The 19644-nt window shown below is 52.6% G+C and overlaps 1 protein-coding gene across 3 annotated transcripts in view; it reads left to right on the top strand.

The window, feature by feature from the left end:
* The first annotated feature begins 9249 nt into the window (after positions 1-9249).
* The window catches only part of LOC147027546 (uncharacterized), a 78273-nt gene continuing 67878 nt past the window's right edge, over positions 9250-19644 (top strand). For 2 of the 3 annotated variants that reach the window (XM_085877069.1, XM_085877067.1), the window contains exon 1: positions 16478-16622. In XM_085877069.1, the coding sequence (XP_085733195.1) occupies positions 16555-16622 (68 nt within the window). In that variant the 5' untranslated portion in view covers positions 16478-16554. Of the gene's footprint in view, positions 9390-16477; positions 16623-19644 lie in introns of those variants that run through there. The other variant, XM_085877068.1, reaches the window with a different exon arrangement.

Raw genomic sequence — 19644 nt, 5'->3', positions numbered from 1 at the left:
TGTGTCCCATGCTGGGGTTCCTGTGAGTCTGTTCCCACACTGGGGTTCCTGTGAGTGCGTTCCCACATTGGGGTCCCTGTGAGTGCGTTCCCACACTGGTGTTCCTGTGAGTGCGTTCCCACATTGGTGTTCCTGTGAATGTGTTCCTGCACTGGGGTCCCTGTGAGTGCGTTCCCACACTGGGGTTCCCATGAGTGCGTTCCCGCACTGGGGTCCCTGTGAGTGCGTTCCCGCACTGGGGTCCCTGTGAGTGCGTTCCCGCACTGGGGTCCCTGTGAGTGCGTTCCCGCACTGGGGTCCCTGTGAGTGCGTTCCCGCACTGGGGTCCCTGTGAGTGCGTTCCCGCACTGGGGTCCCTGTGAGTGCGTTCCTGCACTGGGGTCCCTGTGAGTGCGTTCCCGCACTGGGGTCCCTGTGAGTGCGTTCCCGCACTGGGGTCCCTGTGAGTGCGTTCCCGCACTGGGGTCCCTGTGAGTGCGTTCCCGCACTGGGGTCCCTGTGAGTGCGTTCCCGCACTGGGGTCCCTGTGAGTGCATTCCCGCACTGGGGTCCCTGTGAGTGCATTCCCGCACTGGGGTCCCTGTGAGTGCGTTCCCACACTAGGCTCCCTGTGAGTGCGTTCCCGCATTGGGGTCCCTGAGAGTGTGTTCCCACACTGGGATCCCTGTGAGTGTGTTCCCACACTGGGGTCACTGTGAGTGCGTTCCCACACTGGGGTCCCTGTGAGTGTGTTCCCACACTGGGGTCCCTGTGAGTGTGTTGCCACACTGGGGTTCCTGTGAGTGTGTTCCCGTGCTGGGGTTCCTGTGAGTGCGTTCCCACACTGGGGTCCCTGTGAGTGTGTTCCCACACTGGGGTTCCTGTGAGTGTGTTCCCGTGCTGGGGTTCCTGTGAGTGTGTCCCATGCTGGGGTTCGTGTGAATGTGTCCCGTGCTGGGGTTCCTGTGAGTGTGTCCCACGCTGGGGTTCCTGTGAGTGTGTCCCATGCTTGGGTTCCTGTGAGTGTGTCCCACGCTGGGGTTCCTGTGAATGTGTCCCACGCTGGGGTTCCTGTGAATGTGTCCCACGCTGGGGTTCCTGTGACTTTGTCCCGTGCTGGAGTTCCTGTGAGTGCATTCCCACGCTGGGGTTCCTGTGAGTGCCTTCCAACGATGGGGTTCCTGTGAGTGTGTTCCCGTGCTGGGGTTCCTGTGTGTGCATTCCCGTGCTGGGGTTCCTGTGAGTGCGTTCCCGTGCTGGGGTTCCTATGAGTGCGTTCCCGTGATGAAGTTCCTATGAGTGCGTTCCCGTGCTGGGTTCGTGTGAGGGCCTTCCCATGCTGGGGATCCTGTGAGTACGTTCCCGTCCTGGGGTTCCTGTGAGTGTGTTCCCACGCTGTGGTTCCTGTGAGTGTATTACCGTGCTGGGGTTCCTGCGAGTGTGTTCTCACGCTGGGGTTCCTGTGAGTGCGTTACCGTGCTGGGTTCCTGTGAGTGCATTCCCACACTGGGGTTCCTGTGAGTGCATTCCCACACTGGGGTTCCTGTGAGTGCGTTCCCATGCTGGGGTTCCTGTGAGTCCGTTCCCACACTGGGGTTTCCTGTGAGTGCGTTCCCGAGCTGGGGTTCCTGTGAGTGCGTTCCCATGATGGGGTCCCTGAGTGCCTTCCCACGCTGGGGTTCCTGTGAGTGCTTTCCAACGCTGGGGGTTCCTGTGAGTGTGTTCCCGTGCTGGGGTTCCTGTGTGTGCAGTCCCGTGCTGGGGTTCCTGTGAGTGCGTTCCCGTGCTGGGGTTCCTATGAGTGCGTTCCCGTGATGAAGTTCCTATGAGTGCGTTCCTGTGCTGGGGTTTCCTGTGAGTGCGTTCCCGTGCTGGGTTCGTGTGAGTGCCTTCCCATGCTGGGGATCCTGTGAGTGCGTTTCCGTCCTGGGTTCATGTGAGTGCCTTCCCATGCTGGGGATCCTATGAGTGCGTTCCCGTGATGAAGTTCCTGTGAGTACGTTCCTGTGCTGGGGTTTCCTGTGAGTGTGTTCCCACGCTGTGGTTCCTGTGAGTGCGTTACCGTGCTGGGGGGGGGGGGGGTTCCTGCGAGTGTGTTCTCACGCTGGGGTTCCTGTGAGTGCGTTACCGTGCTGGGGTTCCTGTGAGTGTGTTCCCACGCTGTGGTTCCTGAGAGTGCGTTCTCGAGTATTTTCATTTCTTTATTTATAAAGTGGAGTTGTATTTTCTCAAGAAATTGCCTTGAATCATTCCTGAACCACCACTGTTTCATCCGAATCTGTACCTTTTTGAAAATGAAGTAATTCATCGAAAAATGAATAATTAATCGATAACTGATGAATTAATAAATCATAAATACTCTTGATATAGAAATCACGTGTTCACCGTCGTGTCCAAATATCACTTTCCAAGCCCAAAAGGTGCCCGAGGTTTTGTCCAGATGAGAAAGAAAATAAATAAGTAATTAATAAATCGATAATAATTAAGTAATTAATCAACTTATTGCTTAATAACAAAATAAAAAATATTGTTTTTGCCAAAGCACATCTTCGCTTTTGTCCCCAAATTTTAGCTTCCCAGGTAAAAGGATGTCTGAGACATCGCCCGGACAATCACGAAAAAGAAAACAACAAGCCGGTCGGTGACATGGGTGGTCGCTATATAATTGCATACGAGTCATACAGTTTTTGACGGATCGGGCTGAAATTTTTTGACAAAGAGGTTGATTTTAGTGCGCATAAAAGCTCAGAATCAGATTTTAGATTTTCGAAAAAAAATATATTTTTAATATTTTTCGGATTTTTAAATTTTTTTCCAAGTCCCTTTGCTATGCAACGGTGGTGTTCATAGCAACGGTGTTCAAAAGCAAAGAACGAGATTCTGGAATGAACCTACCAGTCAAGTTTCATCAAAATCGGTTGACTCCTCTGGCCTCCAGAGCTGTCCATTACATACATACAGACAGACGGAAAACCTGAGAATAACAGTAGTCGAGCGACCACCCAAAACAAACGGGAGTGAAAACCGAGTTATCCCTTCCTTCAGCACCCGGCGATGACGTCATGCGTCGTCATGGACATGGAATTTTGAAATAACGTTGAACAAAAATTTTTTTAAAGACAACAGGGAACCATCCGGGACCTAATAATTTAATTTAATTTATCAACGAGGTTTCCTTCAATGTTCTCGCACACTCTTATTGGACTTCGGATGAAAATTGTTTCTTTAAAAAAAAGAAAAATAAATATTCGTTAAACAACAACAAGCACAACAATGGGAAATGCATTGTTCGTCGTTGTCGGACTCTGTTCGCTTGACGATAAATGTTGAGGTCAATCGTGCATTTTAAATGTTTCACCTCATGAAAGCCTTGTTATACATTTTAAATGTGCACACATCTGAAGACGTCGTCATGAGGTAAAGTCATTTGAATGATTGTATTTTATTCCGATTAATTTTACACCACACGCAACGAGAGGGAAATGTATTTGTCTTTGTCGCGTTTTTAAAACTTCACTTCGACATAAGATTTTGGAGTTTTATGCAATTTTATGTTTTCTTTGAATTATTTTAGTTCCGCAGCGAATTACATGTTAAAATTTGCTTTTTATCCCGACCCGAATCCTCTGTGTCCCAACTGTTACATATCGAGCACAGATTTGGCCATTCTGACCAGGGAACCTTCAACGAGGATGGGAAGGGTGTGGGTGGGGGTCCCTGTGAGTGTGTTACCCCACTGGGGGTGCTGTGAGTGCGTTCCTGCTCTGAGGTTCCTGTGAGATTGTTTCTGCTCTCGGGTTCCTGTGAGTGCATTTCCATGCTGGGTTACTGTGAGTGTGTTTCTGCGCTGGGATTTCTATGAGTGCGTTACCGCACTGGGGTTTCCTGAGTCCCTTCCCACGCTGGGGTTCGCGTGAGTGCGTTCTCGCGATGGGAATCCTGTGAGTGCCTTCCCATGCTGGGGTTCCTGTGAGTGCCTTCCCATGCTGGGGTTCCTGTGGGTGCGTTACTGTGCTGGAGTTGCTGTGCGTGCGTTCCCGCACTGGGGTCCCTGTGAGTGCGTTCCTGCACTGTGGTCCCTGTGAGTGCGTTCTCGTGCTGGGGTTCCTGTGAGTGTGCCTTCCAACACTGGGGTTCCTGTGAGTGCTTTCCTCTGCTGGGGTGCCTGTTCGTGTGTTCCTGCGCTGGGTTGCCTGTGAGTGTGTTCCCACACTGGGGCCTCTGTGGACGCCTTCCTACGCCTGGGTGCCCGTGACGCGTTCCCACGCTGGGGTTCCTGCGAGTGCGTTCCCAAGCTGGGGATCCTGCGAGTCCATTCCTTCACTGTGGTTCTTGTGAGTGCGTTCCTGCTCTGGGGTTCCTGTGAGATTATTTCGGCTCTCGGGTTCCTGTGAGTGCGTTACTGCACTGGGGTTCCTGAATCCCTTCCCACGCTGGGGTTCGCGTGAGTGCATTCTCGCAATGGGATTCCTGTGAGTGCCTTCCCACGCTGGGGTTCCTGTGAATGCCTTCCCATGCTGGGGTTCCTGTGAGTGCCTTCCCATGCTGGGGTTCCTGTGAGTGCCTTCCCATGCTGGGGTTCCTGAGTGCCTTCCCATGCTGGGGTTCCTGTGAGTGCCTTCCCATGCTGGGGTTCCTGTGAGTGGGTTCCCGTGCTGTAGTTCCTATGAGTGCGTTCCCGTGCTGTAGTTCCTATGAGTGCGTTCCCGTGCTGTTGTTCTTATGAGTGCGTTCCTGTGCTGGGGTTTCCTCTGAGTGCGTTCCGGTGCTGGGGTTTCCTGTGAGTGCCTTCCCACGCTGGTGTTCCTGTGAGTGCGTTCCCGTGCTGGGGTTCCTGTGAGTGCGTTCCCTTGCTGGGGTTTCCTGTGAGTGCCTTTCCACGCTGGCGTTCCTGTGAGTGCGTTCCCGTGCTGGGGTTCCTGTGAGTGCGTTCCCGCACTGCGGTCCCTGTGAGTGCGTTCCCGCACTGCGGTCCCTGTGAGTGCATTCCCACACTGGGTCCCTGTGGGTGTGTTCCCACACTGGGGTCCCTGTGAGTGCGTTCCCACACTGGGGTCCCTGTGAGTGCGTTCCCACACTGGGGTCCCTGTGAGTGCGTTCCCACACTGGGGTCCCTGTGAGTGCGTTCCCACACTGGGGTCCCTGTACTGTCAGTGCATCCCCGCACTGTGGTCCCTGTGAGTGCATTCCCGCACTGTGGTCCCTGTGGGTGCGTTCCCGCACTGTGGTCCCTGTGAGTGCGTTCCCGCACTGTGGTCCCTGTGAGTGCGTTCCCGCACTGTGGTCCCTGTGGGTGCGTTCCCGCACTGTGGTCCCTGTGAGTGCGTTCCCGCACTGTGGTCCCTGTGAGTGCGTTCCCGCAATGGGATCCCTGTGAGTGCGTTCCTGCAATGGGGTTCCGATGAGTGTGTTCCCGCACTGGGGTCCCTGTGAGTGTGTTCCCACACTGGGGTCCCTGTGAGTGCGTTCCCACACTGGGGTCCCTGTGAGTGCGTTCCCACACTGGGGTCCCTGTGAGTGCGTTCCCACACTGGGGTTCCTGAGTGTGTCCCACTCTGGGGTTCCCATGAGTGCGTTCCAGCACTGTGGTCCCTGTGAGTGCGTTCCCGCACTGGGGTCCCTGTGAGTGCGTTCCCGCACTGGGGTCCCTATGAGGGACCCTGTGAGTGCGTTCCCGCACTGGGGACCCTGTGAGTGCGTTCCCACACTTGGCTCCCTGTGAGTGCGTTCCCACACTGGGCTCCCTGAGAGTGTGTTCCCACACTGGGGTCGCTGTGAGTTCAGTCCCGCACTGGGGTCCCCCCGTGAGTGCGTTCCCGCACGGGGGTCCCTATGAGTGTGGTCCCACGCTGGGGTTCCTCTGAGTGTTTCCCATGCTGGGGTTCCTGTGAGTGTGTTCCCATGCTGGGGTTCCTGTGAGTGTGTTCCCACACTGGGGTCCCTGTGAGTGTGTCCCATGCTGGGGTTCCTGTGAGTCTGTTCCCACACTGGGGTTCCTGTGAGTGCGTTCCCACATTGGGGTCCCTGTGAGTGCGTTCCCACACTGGTGTTCCTGTGAGTGCGTTCCCACATTGGTGTTCCTGTGAATGTGTTCCTGCACTGGGGTCCCTGTGAGTGCGTTCCCACACTGGGGTTCCCATGAGTGCGTTCCCGCACTGGGGTCCCTGTGAGTGCGTTCCCGCACTGGGGTCCCTGTGAGTGCGTTCCCGCACTGGGGTCCCTGTGAGTGCGTTCCCGCACTGGGGTCCCTGTGAGTGCGTTCCCGCACTGGGGTCCCTGTGAGTGCGTTCCCGCACTGGGGTCCCTGTGAGTGCGTTCCCGCACTGGGGTCCCTGTGAGTGCGTTCCCGCACTGGGGTCCCTGTGAGTGCGTTCCTGCACTGGGGTCCCTGTGAGTGCGTTCCCGCACTGGGGTCCCTGTGAGTGCGTTCCCGCACTGGGGTCCCTGTGAGTGCATTCCCGCACTGGGGTCCCTGTGAGTGCATTCCCGCACTGGGGTCCCTGTGAGTGCGTTCCCACACGAGGCTCCCTGTGAGTGCGTTCCCGCATTGGGGTCCCTGAGAGTGTGTTCCCACACTGGGATCCCTGTGAGTGTGTTCCCACACTGGGGTCACTGTGAGTGCGTTCCCACACTGGGGTCCCTGTGAGTGTGTTCCCACACTGGGGTCCCTGTGAGTGTGTTGCCACACTGGGGTTCCTGTGAGTGTGTTCCCGTGCTGGGGTTCCTGTGAGTGCGTTCCCACACTGGGGTCCCTGTGAGTGTGTTCCCACACTGGGGTTCCTGTGAGTGTGTTCCCGTGCTGGGGTTCCTGTGAGTGTGTCCCATGCTGGGGTTCCTGTGAATGTGTCCCGTGCTGGGGTTCCTGTGAGTGTGTCCCACGCTGGGGTTCCTGTGAGTGTGTCCCGTGCTTGGGTTCCTGTGAGTGTGTCCCACGCTGGGGTTCCTGTGAATGTGTCCCACGCTGGGGTTCCTGTGAATGTGTCCCACGCTGGGGTTCCTGTGACTTTGTCCCGTGCTGGAGTTCCTGTGAGTGCATTCCCACGCTGGGGTTCCTGTGAGTGCCTTCCAACGATGGGGTTCCTGTGAGTGTGTTCCCGTGCTGGGGTTCCTGTGTGTGCATTCCCGTGCTGGGGTTCCTGTGAGTGCGTTCCCGTGCTGGGGTTCCTATGAGTGCGTTCCCGTGATGAAGTTCCTATGAGTGCGTTCCCGTGCTGGGTTCGTGTGAGGGCCTTCCCATGCTGGGGATCCTGTGAGTACGTTCCCTTCCTGGGGTTCCTGTGAGTGTGTTCCCACGCTGTGGTTCCTGTGAGTGTATTACCGTGCTGGGGTTCCTGCGAGTGTGTTCTCACGCTGGGGTTCCTGTGAGTGCGTTACCGTGCTGGGTTCCTGTGAGTGCATTCCCACACTGGGGTTCCTGTGAGTGCATTCCCACACTGGGGTTCCTGTGAGTGCGTTCCCATGCTGGGGTTCCTGTGAGTCCGTTCCCACACTGGGGTTTCCTGTGAGTGCGTTCCCGAGCTGGGGTTCCTGTGAGTGCGTTCCCATGATGGGGTCCCTGAGTGCCTTCCCACGCTGGGGTTCCTGTGAGTGCTTTCCAACGCTGGGGGTTCCTGTGAGTGTGTTCCCGTGCTAGGGTTCCTGTGTGTGCATTCCCGTGCTGGGGTTCCTGTGAGTGCGTTCCCGTGCTGGGGTTCCTATGAGTGCGTTCCCGTGATGAAGTTCCTATGAGTGCGTTCCTGTGCTGGGGTTTCCTGTGAGTGTGTTCCCGTGCTGGGTTCGTGTGAGTGCCTTCCCATGCTGGGGATCCTGTGAGTGCGTTCCCGTCCTGGGTTCGTGTGAGTGCCTTCCCATGCTGGGGATCCTATGAGTGCGTTCCCGTGATGAAGTTCCTATGAGTGCGTTCCTGTGCTGGGTTTCCTGTAAGTGCGTTCCCGTCCTGGGTTCGTGTGAGTGCCTTCCCATGCTGGGGATCCTATGAGTGCGTTCCCGTGATGAAGTTCCTATGAGTACGTTCCTGTGCTGGGGTTTCCTGTGAGTGTGTTCCCACGCTGTGGTTCCTGTGAGTGCGTTACCGTGCTGGGGTTCCTGCGAGTGTGTTCTCACGCTGGGGTTCCTGTGAGTGCGTTACCGTGCTGGGGTTCCTGTGAGTGTGTTCCCACGCTGTGGTTCCTGAGAGTGCGTTCTCGAGTATTTTCATTTCTTTATTTATAAAGTGGAGTTGTATTTTCTCAAGAAATTGCCTTGAATCATTCCTGAACCACCACTGTTTCATCCGAATCTGTACCTTTTTGAAAATGAAGTAATTCATCGAAAAATGAATAATTAATCGATAACTGATGAATTAATAAATCATAAATACTCTTGATATAGAAATCACGTGTTCACCGTCGTGTCCAAATATCACTTTCCAAGCCCAAAAGGTGCCCGAGGTTTTGTCCAGATGAGAAAGAAAATAAATAAGTAATTAATAAATCGATAATAATTAAGTAATTAATCAACTTATTGCTTAATAACAAAATAAAAAATATTGTTTTTGCCAAAGCACATCTTCGCTTTTGTCCCCAAATTTTAGCTTCCTCGGTAAAAGCATGTCTGAGACATCGCCCGGACAATCACGAAAAAGAAGTCGGTCGGTGACATGGGTGGTCGCTATATAATTGCATACGAGTCATACAGTTTTTGACGGATCGGGCTGAAATTTTTTGACAAAGAGGTTGATTATAGTGCGCATAAAAGCTCAGAATCCGATTTTAGATTTTCGAAAAAAAAATATATTTTTAATATTTTTCGGATTTTTAATTTTTTTTCCAAGTCCCTTTGCTATGCAACGGTGGTGTTCATAGCAACGGTGTTCAAAAGCAAAGAACTAGATCCTGGTATGAACCTACCAGTCAAGTTTCATCAAAATCGGTTGACTCCTCTGGCCTCCAGAGCTGTCCATTTCATACATACAGACAGACGGAAAACCTGAGAATAACAGTAGTCGAGCGACCACCCAAAACAAACGGGAGTGAAAGCCGAGTTATCCCTTCCTTCAGCACCCGGCGATGACGTCATGCGTCGTCATGGACATGGAATTTTGAAATAACGTTGAACAAAAATTTTTTTAAAGACAACAGGGAACCATCCGGGACCTAATAATTTAATTTAATTTATCAACGAGGTTTCCTTCAATGTTCTCGCACACTCTTATTGGACTTCGGATGAAAAATGTTTCTTTAAAAAAAAGAAAAATAAATATTCGTTAAACAACAACAAGCACAACAATGGGAAATGCATTGTTCGTCGTTGTCGGACTCTGTTCGCTTGACGATAAATGTTGAGGTCAATCGTGCATTTTAAATGTTTCACCTCATGAAAGCCTTGTTATACATTTTAAATGTGCACACATCTGAAGACGTCGTCATGAGGTAAAGTCATTTGAATGATTGTATTTTATTCCGATTAATTTTACACCACACGCAACGAGAGGGAAATGTATTTGTCTTTGTCGCGTTTTTAAAACTTCACTTCGACATAGGATTTTGGAGTTTCATGCAATTTTATGTTTTCTTTGAATTATTTTAGTTCCGCAGCGAATTACATGTTAAAATTTGCTTTTTATCCCGACCCGAATCCTCTGTGTCCCAACTGTTACATATCGAGCACAGATTTGGCCATTCTGACCAGGGAACCTTCAACGAGGATGGGAAGGGTGTGGGTGGGGGTCCCTGTGAGTGTGTTACCCCACTGGGGGTGCTGTGAGTGCGTTCCTGCTCTGAGGTTCCTGTGAGATTGTTTCTGCTCTCGGGTTCCTGTGAGTGCATTTCCATGCTGGGTTACTGTGAGTGTGTTTCTGCGCTGGGATTTCTGTGAGTGCGTTACCGCACTGGGGTTTCCTGAGTCCCTTCTCACGCTGGGGTTCGCGTGAGTGCATTCCCGCAATGGGATTCCTGTGAGTGCCTTCCCACGCTGGGGTTCCTGTGAATGCCTTCCCACGCTGGGGTTCCTGTGAGTGCCTTCCCATGCTGGGGTTCCTGAGAGTGCCTTCCCATGCTGGAGTTCCTGAGTGCCTTCCCATGCTGGGGTTCCTGTGAGTGCCTTCCCATGCTGGGGTTCCTGTGAGTGGGTTCCCGTGCTGTAGTTCCTATGAGTGCATTCCCGTGCTGTAGTTCCTATGAGTGCGTTCCCGTGCTGTTGTTCTTATGAGTGCGTTCCTGTGCTGGGGTTTCCTCTGAGTGCGTTCCGGTGCTGGGGTTTCCTGTGAGTGCCTTCCCACGCTGGCGTTCCTGTGAGTGCGTTCCCGTGCTGGGGTTCCTGTGAGTGCGTTCCCTTGCTGGGGTTTCCTGTGAGTGCATTCCCGACCTGGAATTCCTGTGAGTGCCTTTCCACGCTGGCGTTCCTGTGAGTGCGTTCCCGTGCTGGGGTTCCTGTGAGTGCGTTCCCTTGCTGGGGTTTCCTGTGAATGCGTTCCCGCACTGGGGTTCCTCTGAGTGCGTTCCCATACTGGGGTTCCTGTGAATGTGTCCCACGCTGGGGTTCCTGTGAGTGTGTTCCCATGCTGTCGTTCCTGTGAGTGCGTTACCTTGATGGGGTTCCTGTGAGTGTGTTCCCACGCTGTGGTTCCTGTGAGTGCGTTCCCGCACTGGGGTCCCTGTGAGTGCGTTCCCGCACTGCGGTCCCTGTGAGTGCGTTCCCGCACTGCGGTCCCTGTGAGTGCGTTCCCACACTGGGGTCCCTGTGGGTGTGTTCCCACACTGGGGTCCCTGTGAGTGCGTTCCCACACTGGGGTCCCTGTGAGTGCGTTCCCACACTGGGGTCCCTGTGAGTGCGTTCCCACACTGGGGTCCCTGTCAGTGCATCCCCGCACTGTGGTCCCTGTGAGTGCATTCCCGCACTGCGGTCCCTGTGAGTGCGTTCCCACACTGGGGTCCCTGTGGGTGTGTTCCCACACTGGGGTCCCTGTGAGTGCGTTCCCACACTGGGGTCCCTGTGAGTGCGTTCCCACACTGGGGTCCCTGTCAGTGCGTTCCCACACTGGGGTCCCTGTCAGTGCATCCCCGCACTGCGGTCCCTGTGAGTGCGTTCCCGCACTGCGGTCCCTGTGAGTGCGTTCCCACACTGGGGTCCCTGTGAGTGTGTTGCCACACTGGGGTTCCTGTGAGTGTGTTCCCACGCTGTGGTTCCTGTGAGTGCGTTCTCGAGTATTTTCATTATTTTTCATTTCTTTATTTATAAAGTGCAGTTGTAATTTCTCAAGAAATTGCCTTGAAGCATTCCTGAACCACCAGTTTCATCCGAATCTGTACCTTTTTGAAAATGAAGTAATTCATCGAAAAATGAATAATTAATCGATAATTGATGAATTAATAAATCATAAATACTCTTTATATCGAAATCACATGTTCACAGTCGTGTCCAAATATCACTTTCCAAGCCCAAAAGGTGCCCGAGATTTTGCCCATATGAGAAAGAAAATAAATAAGTAATTAATAAATCGATAATAATTAAGTAATTAATCAACTTATTGCTGAAAAACAAAATAAAAAATACTGTTTTTGCCAAAGCACATTTCGACTTTTGTGCCCAAATTTCAGCTTCCTTGCTCAAAGGATGTCTGAGATATCGCCCGGACAAACACGAAAAGGAAAACAAAACAAACGGAGTGAAAAGCGAGCAACGCCTTCCTTCAGCGCCCGGCGATGACGTCATGCGTCGTCATGTACATGGGATGTGGAAAGAACGTTGAACAAACATATTTTCGAAGACAACAGGAAACCATCCGGGACCTACTAAATAATTTAATTTACTTTATTAACGAGGTTTCCTTCAATGTTCTCGCACACTGAAATGAGAGCGAGAGATGAACCTTCAGAGTTTAGGCTTTATTCCATTTGATTGGAGCCGCTTCTGTGGACACACCAGGAAATACAGGTTCAGCTAGGAGTACATAAGCAGAAACGTATACATGTGCAGTTAACCATTGCAGACTAATCCGCGTAAGCACGGAGTTCGATATAATCTCCATTCTCACCAGTCAATGAGCACCTTCAGTTAACGAGCATCAAGTGGACAGCCGATGTCAATAGCAATGCCCCGGGGACAATCACTCGTGCCGCAGAGACCTCCCTTATACGCGAGACGCACAACATGTGATCCCGCGTCATGTCCCTTTGATTCACGTTAATTCACCACATTCTCCTCACCTTTAAAATGTAACTAGGGGCCCATCTTACACACCATGATTGCTTTAGCTCTATAGGAGTATACATTTCAAGCAACGCGGACTAATAGGTCTACAGGAGCATACATGCCAAGCAGTGATTATTTTGAGTTGTAGGAGCATGGAAATGAGCATCGATATATGATATAATGGGGCATATAGGAGCATGAGCAGCGAGAATGCCGATAATCCCCTTTACAGATTGAGTCGTCCGAGGGGCCTTATTCGTCGACCTCTCCGGGAGTAAACGGCAGTTTCACTTGAGGGAGACTCCGATCCTCTTGGTGAGCCTCGACTTGTGCCGGGATGACTCCTCGATCGCCCCTCGGGGAACACGGCAGCCCCGTCGCCTGGCGGAGTTCCTGGGGGGAAATGTCAGAAGGAGGAGAGCCAGGAGGTGGTGTACCGGCGGGAGGAGTACCGGCGGGAGCCAGATGGCGAACCGACACAGTGGTCTCCCTGCCATCCGGGAGCCTGACATGAGCATACTCTGGATTAGTGTCAATGAGTTCGACCCCCTCCACCAGCGGTTCATACTTGCTTTGTCGTACCGGGCGTTTCATGAACACTGTACCGGGGTGGGTCAGCCAGTTGGGCACCGTTTGACTGTCAACATAACGTCGTTGGTGAGTAAACATACGTTCGTGAGGAGTGGCATTTGTGGACGTGCAGAGCAAAGAGCGTATGGAATTCATTGCGTCAGGAAGAGCAACCTCCCATCGCTCGGGGCCCAGTCCTCTCGATTTCAGCGCCAGAGTTATGGCTTTCCAAATAACTCCATTATACCTTTCCACCTGCCCGTTCCCCTGTGGGTTGTAACCCGTCGTTCGACTAGTTGCTATGCCGTGCTCTAATAGGAATTGTTTTAGCCCGGCCGACATGAAACACGGCCCTCTGTCTGAATGTATGTACGAAGGTCTCCCAAACATAGCGAAGACGTCAGACAGACATTTTACGACAGTGCCCGAGGTCATATCCGAGCACGGAAACGCGAAAGGGAACCTTGAATATTCATCAACAACGGTGAATATGTATCTGTTGTCTGTCTCGGTGGGCAGGGGCCCTTTGAAGTCGATGTTTAGTCTCTCGAAGGGGGAAGTAGCCTTGATCAGTCTGCCAGATGCCGCGCCAAAGAATCTGGGTTTTAGTTCAGCACAAACAGGGCATGAAGCATTCATTTGTTTAATATCTTCAACAGAATAGGGAAGATTTTGTCTGCAAGATTTACGAAATGTGCCATCCTGGTTACCCCTGGGTGGCACAGAGACACATGGAGGTCTTGCAAAGCCTGACTGATTGTTGCCGAACTGTAGACCCGGGAGAAGGTATCTGCAGCAGGGTTTTCCTTCCGGGCCGGTAAACAATGTCGTACCTGTAGCAGGCTAGGTCTATCCGCCATCTCATAATTTTTTTCATTCTTAATTTTCCCGTTATTTTTCCCATCAAACATGAAAGCCACGGATCGTTGGTCCGTACCGAGCGTGAAGTGGTTTCCCAGTAAATAATGTCTTCATTTACGCAGCGCTTCGACGATGGCGTACGCCCTCTTCTCTATTGCCGAGTGTCTCTGCTCGCTTCTAGAGAGAGTTCTCGAGAAGAAAGCGACCGGCCGCCCAGACTGATTAAGTGTTGCAGCTATGGCGTGATTTGAAGCGTCGGTTTCCACCACGAAGGGCACCGAGCTGTCGATCGATAAAACCACGGACTTACTGATATCATCCTTGAGATCGTGGAAAGCTTTCACGACAGCGGCATCTGGTGGAAAGTTTTTGCAATGCACTAGGGGATATATTTTCTCGGAGTATTGCGAAATCCATCTTGCATAGTAAGCGAACATCCCGATCACCCGGCGCATTGTCTGCAAGTCCTGAGGTGGTGGAAGCTCACGGAGCGGGCGCAATCGCTCAGGATCAGGCTTAATTGTGCCGTTGGCTATCGTGTAGCCGAGAAGGTCAATTGACCTTGCCGAGAATACGCATTTCTCGTAGTTGAGAGTCAGATTATATTTTCCAGCAATGCTCAAGAATCTGTCCAGATTCCTATCATGTTCCCTCTGATCCCTACCGCACACTGTGACATTATCCACGTAAACAAAAGTGTCTTCGAGGTTTTCATCTGAGATGATGTCGTCCATAACCCGTTGGAAGCAAGCTACTCCATTCGTGACACCGAATGGTATCCTTCTGAACTGGTAGAGGCGCCGCCCTGCCTGGAATGCAGTGTACGGTTTGTCTTCCTCTCGGATGGGAATTTGATGATAGGGCGCTCGCAAGTCGATGGTACTGAATACCTTATAATTGGCCACGCGTTCGACCATCTCATCTATGCGCGGCAGGGGTAGGCGTCGAGTTGGGTGAAGCGATTGACCGTTTCTGGGAATAATCGACAACCATCCGTCTCTTATGGTTCTGACTGCTGGTCACTAACACCTGTGCGCGCCATGGCGAATCGCTCGGTTCTATAATTCCCCTCCTCCAGTAATCGCTTGGTTTCTGAAGTGATGAAATTCATGTCAGCAGTGGTATATCGCCGCGATTTGATCGCTATCGGTTTGCAGACCGGCGACAAGTTAGCGAACAGCTGGGGGGACGTCACCTCCGCGGTGGTCAGCGCATTTAAAATTAGACGAGGCTTGCTTCCTCCAAAGGGTATTTCGACGCTCGTGTGCTGCTTGAGGACATTATGACCCAGAATTACGTCTGCGCACAAATCACGAAGCACCAGCACCTTTACATCCCGATGCGTGTACCCTTTTACGTCCAATTCAACATTGCAGTACCCTCGTACGCGGGATTGTAGTGAGGTGGCGGCCATGCATACCGTATTGTCAGTCGGGTGGATTACCCATTTCCTGCCCTTCACTAGCGAGCTGCTGACGAAACTTTCAGAGCTACCGGTATCAATCAGTGCCTCAGCCATATGCCCGTTAATTCGCACGTTGATGATAGCCTTGGATAGATTCCCCGGAGAGGCTGCAGTCAATTTATTTTGCGAGTAGAGAGCCGCAGAAGTGGGTTTATTCCTCCTTAGAGTAGATTTACATACCCTGGCATAATGCCCTTTCTTGTCGCAATTCCATGCATGTGGCATCTCTGGCTGGACATTTTTGACGAGGATGCCTTTGTACCCACAAAAGAAGCATTTACGGAGCGGAGCAGTTGCTGAGGAGTTTGACGAGGTCTGGGTATCCGGCTCCTCGGGTGTTTCTCCATCCCTCATGTCTGGCTGAGTCTGTGCCAGTGGGGTTCCTTGGGTTCCCATCGTAGCAGCGTTCATGAGCAGCATCGGTGTCCCAAATGACTCAGATTGCTGCTGAGCCGTATCCACGCTCGAGCCTGATCGACTACCTTGTCAAGAGTGGGTTGCGCTTTCTCTAGTAAGCGTTGCCGTATGTGGGCTGATCTGAGTCCTTGGATGAATGCCTCCCGTGTCGCTTCCTTTCGGTGTTCCTCGGCGCTTACGGCCCGGAAGCTGCCGTCTTTTTCCCAGCTGATTCAGAGCTTGCAGGAACTGATCGATTGTCTCCCGGCTGCTTGCTTGCGTGTGTTGAGAAGATGTCGTATGTATACCTCGTTCTTGGGCTTCACGTAGAGCGCCTGCAGTACGTCAATCGCTGCTTCGTAAGTGTCGCACCCCGAGAAGAGCCTGTATACGCCGGGCGAGACATGATTCACGAGAGCGGCAAATTTGTCAGCTCCCTCCGCGATGATGGTCAGATAGTGTGAGAAGGAGCAGAACCAATGTGACCATTTCATTTCTGCGTCAGTCGTGTTTGGGTCTGCGTCGAACCTCTCTGGTTTGTAGATCTTGTCCATCTTTGGTTGAGAGAGCCGAGAAAATCAAATGGAATAAATTGGAATGAGAGCGAGAGATGAACCTTCAGAGTTTAGGCTTTATTCCATTTGATTGGAGCCGCTTCTGTGGACACACCAGGAAATACAGGTTCAGCTAGGAGTACATAAGCAGAAACGTATACATGTGCAGTTAACCATTGCAGACTAATCCGCGTAAGCACGGAGTTCGATATAATCTCCATTCTCACCAGTCAATGAGCACCTTCAGTTAACGAGCATCAAGTGGACAGCCGATGTCAATAGCAATGCCCCGGGGACAATCACTCGTGCCGCAGAGAGACCTCCCCTTATACGCGAGACGCACAACATGTGATCCCGCGTCATGTCCCTTGATTCACGTTAATTCACCACACACACTCTCTTATCGGACATTGGATGAAAAAAATGTTTCTTTAAAAAACAGAAAAATAAAAAAAATTCGTTAAACAACAACAAGCACAACAATGGGAAATGCAATGTTCGTCGTTGTCGGACTCTGTTCGCTTGAGGATTACTGTTGAGGTCAATCCTGCATTTTAAATGTTTGACCTCATTGAAGCCTTATTTTACATTTTAAATGTGCACACATTTGAAGATGTCGTCACGAGGTAAAGTCATTTGAATGATTGTATTTTATTCCGATTAATTTTACACCACACGAACCGATAGGGAAATGTATTTGTGTTTGACGCGTTTTTAAAACTTGACTTCGACAAAAGATTTTGTAGTTTTATGCATTTTTATGTTTTTTTTTTTAATTATTTTCTTCCCGCAGCGAATTACATGTTAAAATTTCCTTTTTATCCCGACCCGAATCCTCCGTGTCCCAACTGTTACATATTGTTGCGAATTCTGGCCCACCCGGCGTGTGATCGACCGCTTGACTCGAATGGCGGCCGCCTCACCCACCGTAACGGACAATTCAGTCGTGACCCTCTCGGAACAACGCCGGGAGTGAGTCACGGGTGGGGGTTTAACCTCACCACGATCGTGCCAATTGCCCACCGGCGCAGTATAGGGTTGCTTGCCAAATTCGATCTGCCTAAGTCCCTGCGCGAGTGGTCGACCGGGCGATCGTACCACGCCACAGGCCGAATCCGGACACGAACCGCTTAAGCGGTCCGTTCCATGCTACAGTGATAACCGAGCGGTGTTATCGTCGGCCTTGACGGTTCCGATTAATTACCGGGCGTTTTAAATCCACGACGAACCCCTTTGGTGATCCAAGATGGAAATTCAAACAAAGGAAAGGATGCAGCGAAACAGGGAACGAGTTCACACAATGCACATTTATTTCACACAGAAGGAACAGAAGGCACGAAGAGACAGCAAAAGAAAAATGCACATAAAACAATAGAAGCAAATGCAGAGCTGTAACCGACAAAGACCGACACACGGCAACACTGAAAACAATGCTTCTTGACGGACGGCGCCACCACAAGCATTTACAAAAAGCAAAGGAAAAGGAAAAGAAGTCGCGACTTCCCTTTTCGTGGCCGGTGAGTCCCTCTCCCACGACCGTCAGCGTGGTCGCGCCTGGCCCTGACCTCTCTCGCAGCCGGCGAACCCTTTCCGGCACTCCTCGTCCGGATGCGCAGGTCCACCTCACAACCGGCACTGCCGCGTCTTCCGTCCGTGCCTTTGTGACAGGCCGCTCGCCAAGCCGCTGGCGCAGGACCTCTTCCCCCGACAAGACAAGCAGACAGGAAGCCTCGAAGAACCAACTCAACTCGAACCAACTCGAACCCACCAAAACCCCCTCAAGGTCCGTGTTGTCCGCCTTTTGTAGCGCGGGGCTCCGCCCTTCGCTCCGCCCCGTTTTCGGCCCTGCCTCCCTTCAAACTTCTTGGAGAAGCCTCTCGAAGGGCGGCGTGCCCTCTCGCTCTCCCTCCACCCCGCCCCATGCGGGGGCTGGGGGAGTCAGTCTTGGCTCAGAGCCAGAGAATTATTCCCCCAAAAAGAGGCTCCCACCTTTTCTCACCTTTGACCCCCGGCTCGGATCGCACTTCCCCCACACCGAGCGAGGAGAATTTAGACGGGAGAAACAGGCAGGAAAACCCCCGAGCATCGTTGTTGGTTTTTGTTTGTTCCTCCGTGGGGATCGTAACCACACGGGGCATGTTGAATGGCGAGTGGCAAAGATGTGGTTGCGTAGATGGTGGAGGTGGTGTGGTTGGCGCTGTGGTGGGGATGGTGTGGTTGTTGAGATGCTGTTTGTTTGAAATAAAAGAACAGAAAAATGGCTAACTCAAAGCGTCACAACCCGGATGGATCACATAAATTCCCTCGATACAATGGCTTTGGGCTAACTACACATGTACTTACAGAGATATGTCACCTGAGAGCCCTTTATGGTGAAATGCGAATTTCCACAACCGTAACGATATCGAGCACAGATTTGGCCATTCTGACCAGGGAACCTTCAACGGGGATGGTAAGGGTGTGGGTGGCGGTTCCTGTGAGTGCGTTCCCATGCTGGGGTTCCTGTGAGTGTGTTCCCACACTAGGGTTCCTGTGAGTGTGTCCCACGCTGGGGTTCCTGTGAGTGTGTCCCGTGCTGGGGTTCCTGTGAGTGCGTTCCCGTGCTGGGGTTCCTGTGAGTGCGTTCCCGTGCTGGGGTTCCTGTGAGTGCGTTCCCGTGCTGGGGTTCCTGTGAGTGTGTCCCATGCTGGGGTCCCTGTGCGTGCGTTCCCGCACTGGGGTCCCTGTGAGTGCGTTCCCACACTGGGGTCCCTGTGAGTGTGTTCCCACACTGGGGTCGCTGTGAGTGCATTCCCACACTTGGGTCCCTGTGAGTGTGTTCCCACACTGGGGTCGCTGTGAGTGCATTCCTGCACTAGGGTCGCTGTGAGTGCATTCCTGCACTGGGGTCCCTGTGAGTGCGTTCCCGCACGGGGTCCCTATGAGTGCGGTCCCAAGCTGGGGTTCCTATGAGTGTGTCCCACGGTGGGGTTCCTGTGAGTGTGTTCCCACACTAGGGTTCCTGTGAGTGTGTTCCCACACTAGGGTTCCTGTGAGTGTGTCCCACGCTGGGGTTTCCTGTGAGTGTGTTCCCGTGCTGGGGTTCCTGTGAGTGTGTCCCGTGCAGGGGTTCCTGTGAGTTCGTTCCCGTGCTGGGGTTTCCTGTGAGTGCGTTCCCGTGCTGGGGTTCCTGTGAGTGTGTTCCCACGCTGGGGTTCCTGTGAGTGTGTCCCGTGCAGGGGTTCCTGTGAGTGCGTTCCCGTGCTGGGGTTTCCTGTGAGTGCGTTCCTGTACTGGGGTTCCTGTGAGTGCGTTCCCATGCTGGGGTTCCTGTGAGTGCGTTCCCGTGCTGGGGATCTTGTGAGTGTGTTCCCACGCTGGGGTTCATGTGAGTATGTCCCGTGCTGGGGTTCCTGTGAGTGTGTTCCCACGCTGGGGTTCCTCTGAGTGCGTTCCCGTGCTGTGGTTCCTCTGAGTGCGTTCCTTTGCTGGGGTTTCCTGTGAGCGCGTTCCCGTGCTGGGTTTGTGTGAGTGCCTTCCCATGCTGGGGATCCTGTGAGCGCGTTCCGTCCTGGGGTTCCTGTGAGTGTGTTCCCACGCTGTGGTTCCTGTGAGTGCGTTACCGTGCTGGGGTTCCTGCGAGTGTGTTCTCATGCTGGGGTTCCTGTG

The sequence above is a fragment of the Eptatretus burgeri genome, chromosome 4 (assembly GCF_056783735.1).
Source record: "Eptatretus burgeri isolate ZD-2024b chromosome 4, Ebu_testis_v1, whole genome shotgun sequence".
Taxonomy (NCBI): domain Eukaryota; kingdom Metazoa; phylum Chordata; class Myxini; order Myxiniformes; family Myxinidae; genus Eptatretus; species Eptatretus burgeri.
The sequence above is the reverse complement of the archived record's forward strand: the minus strand, read 5'-3'. Positions and strand labels throughout refer to the sequence as shown.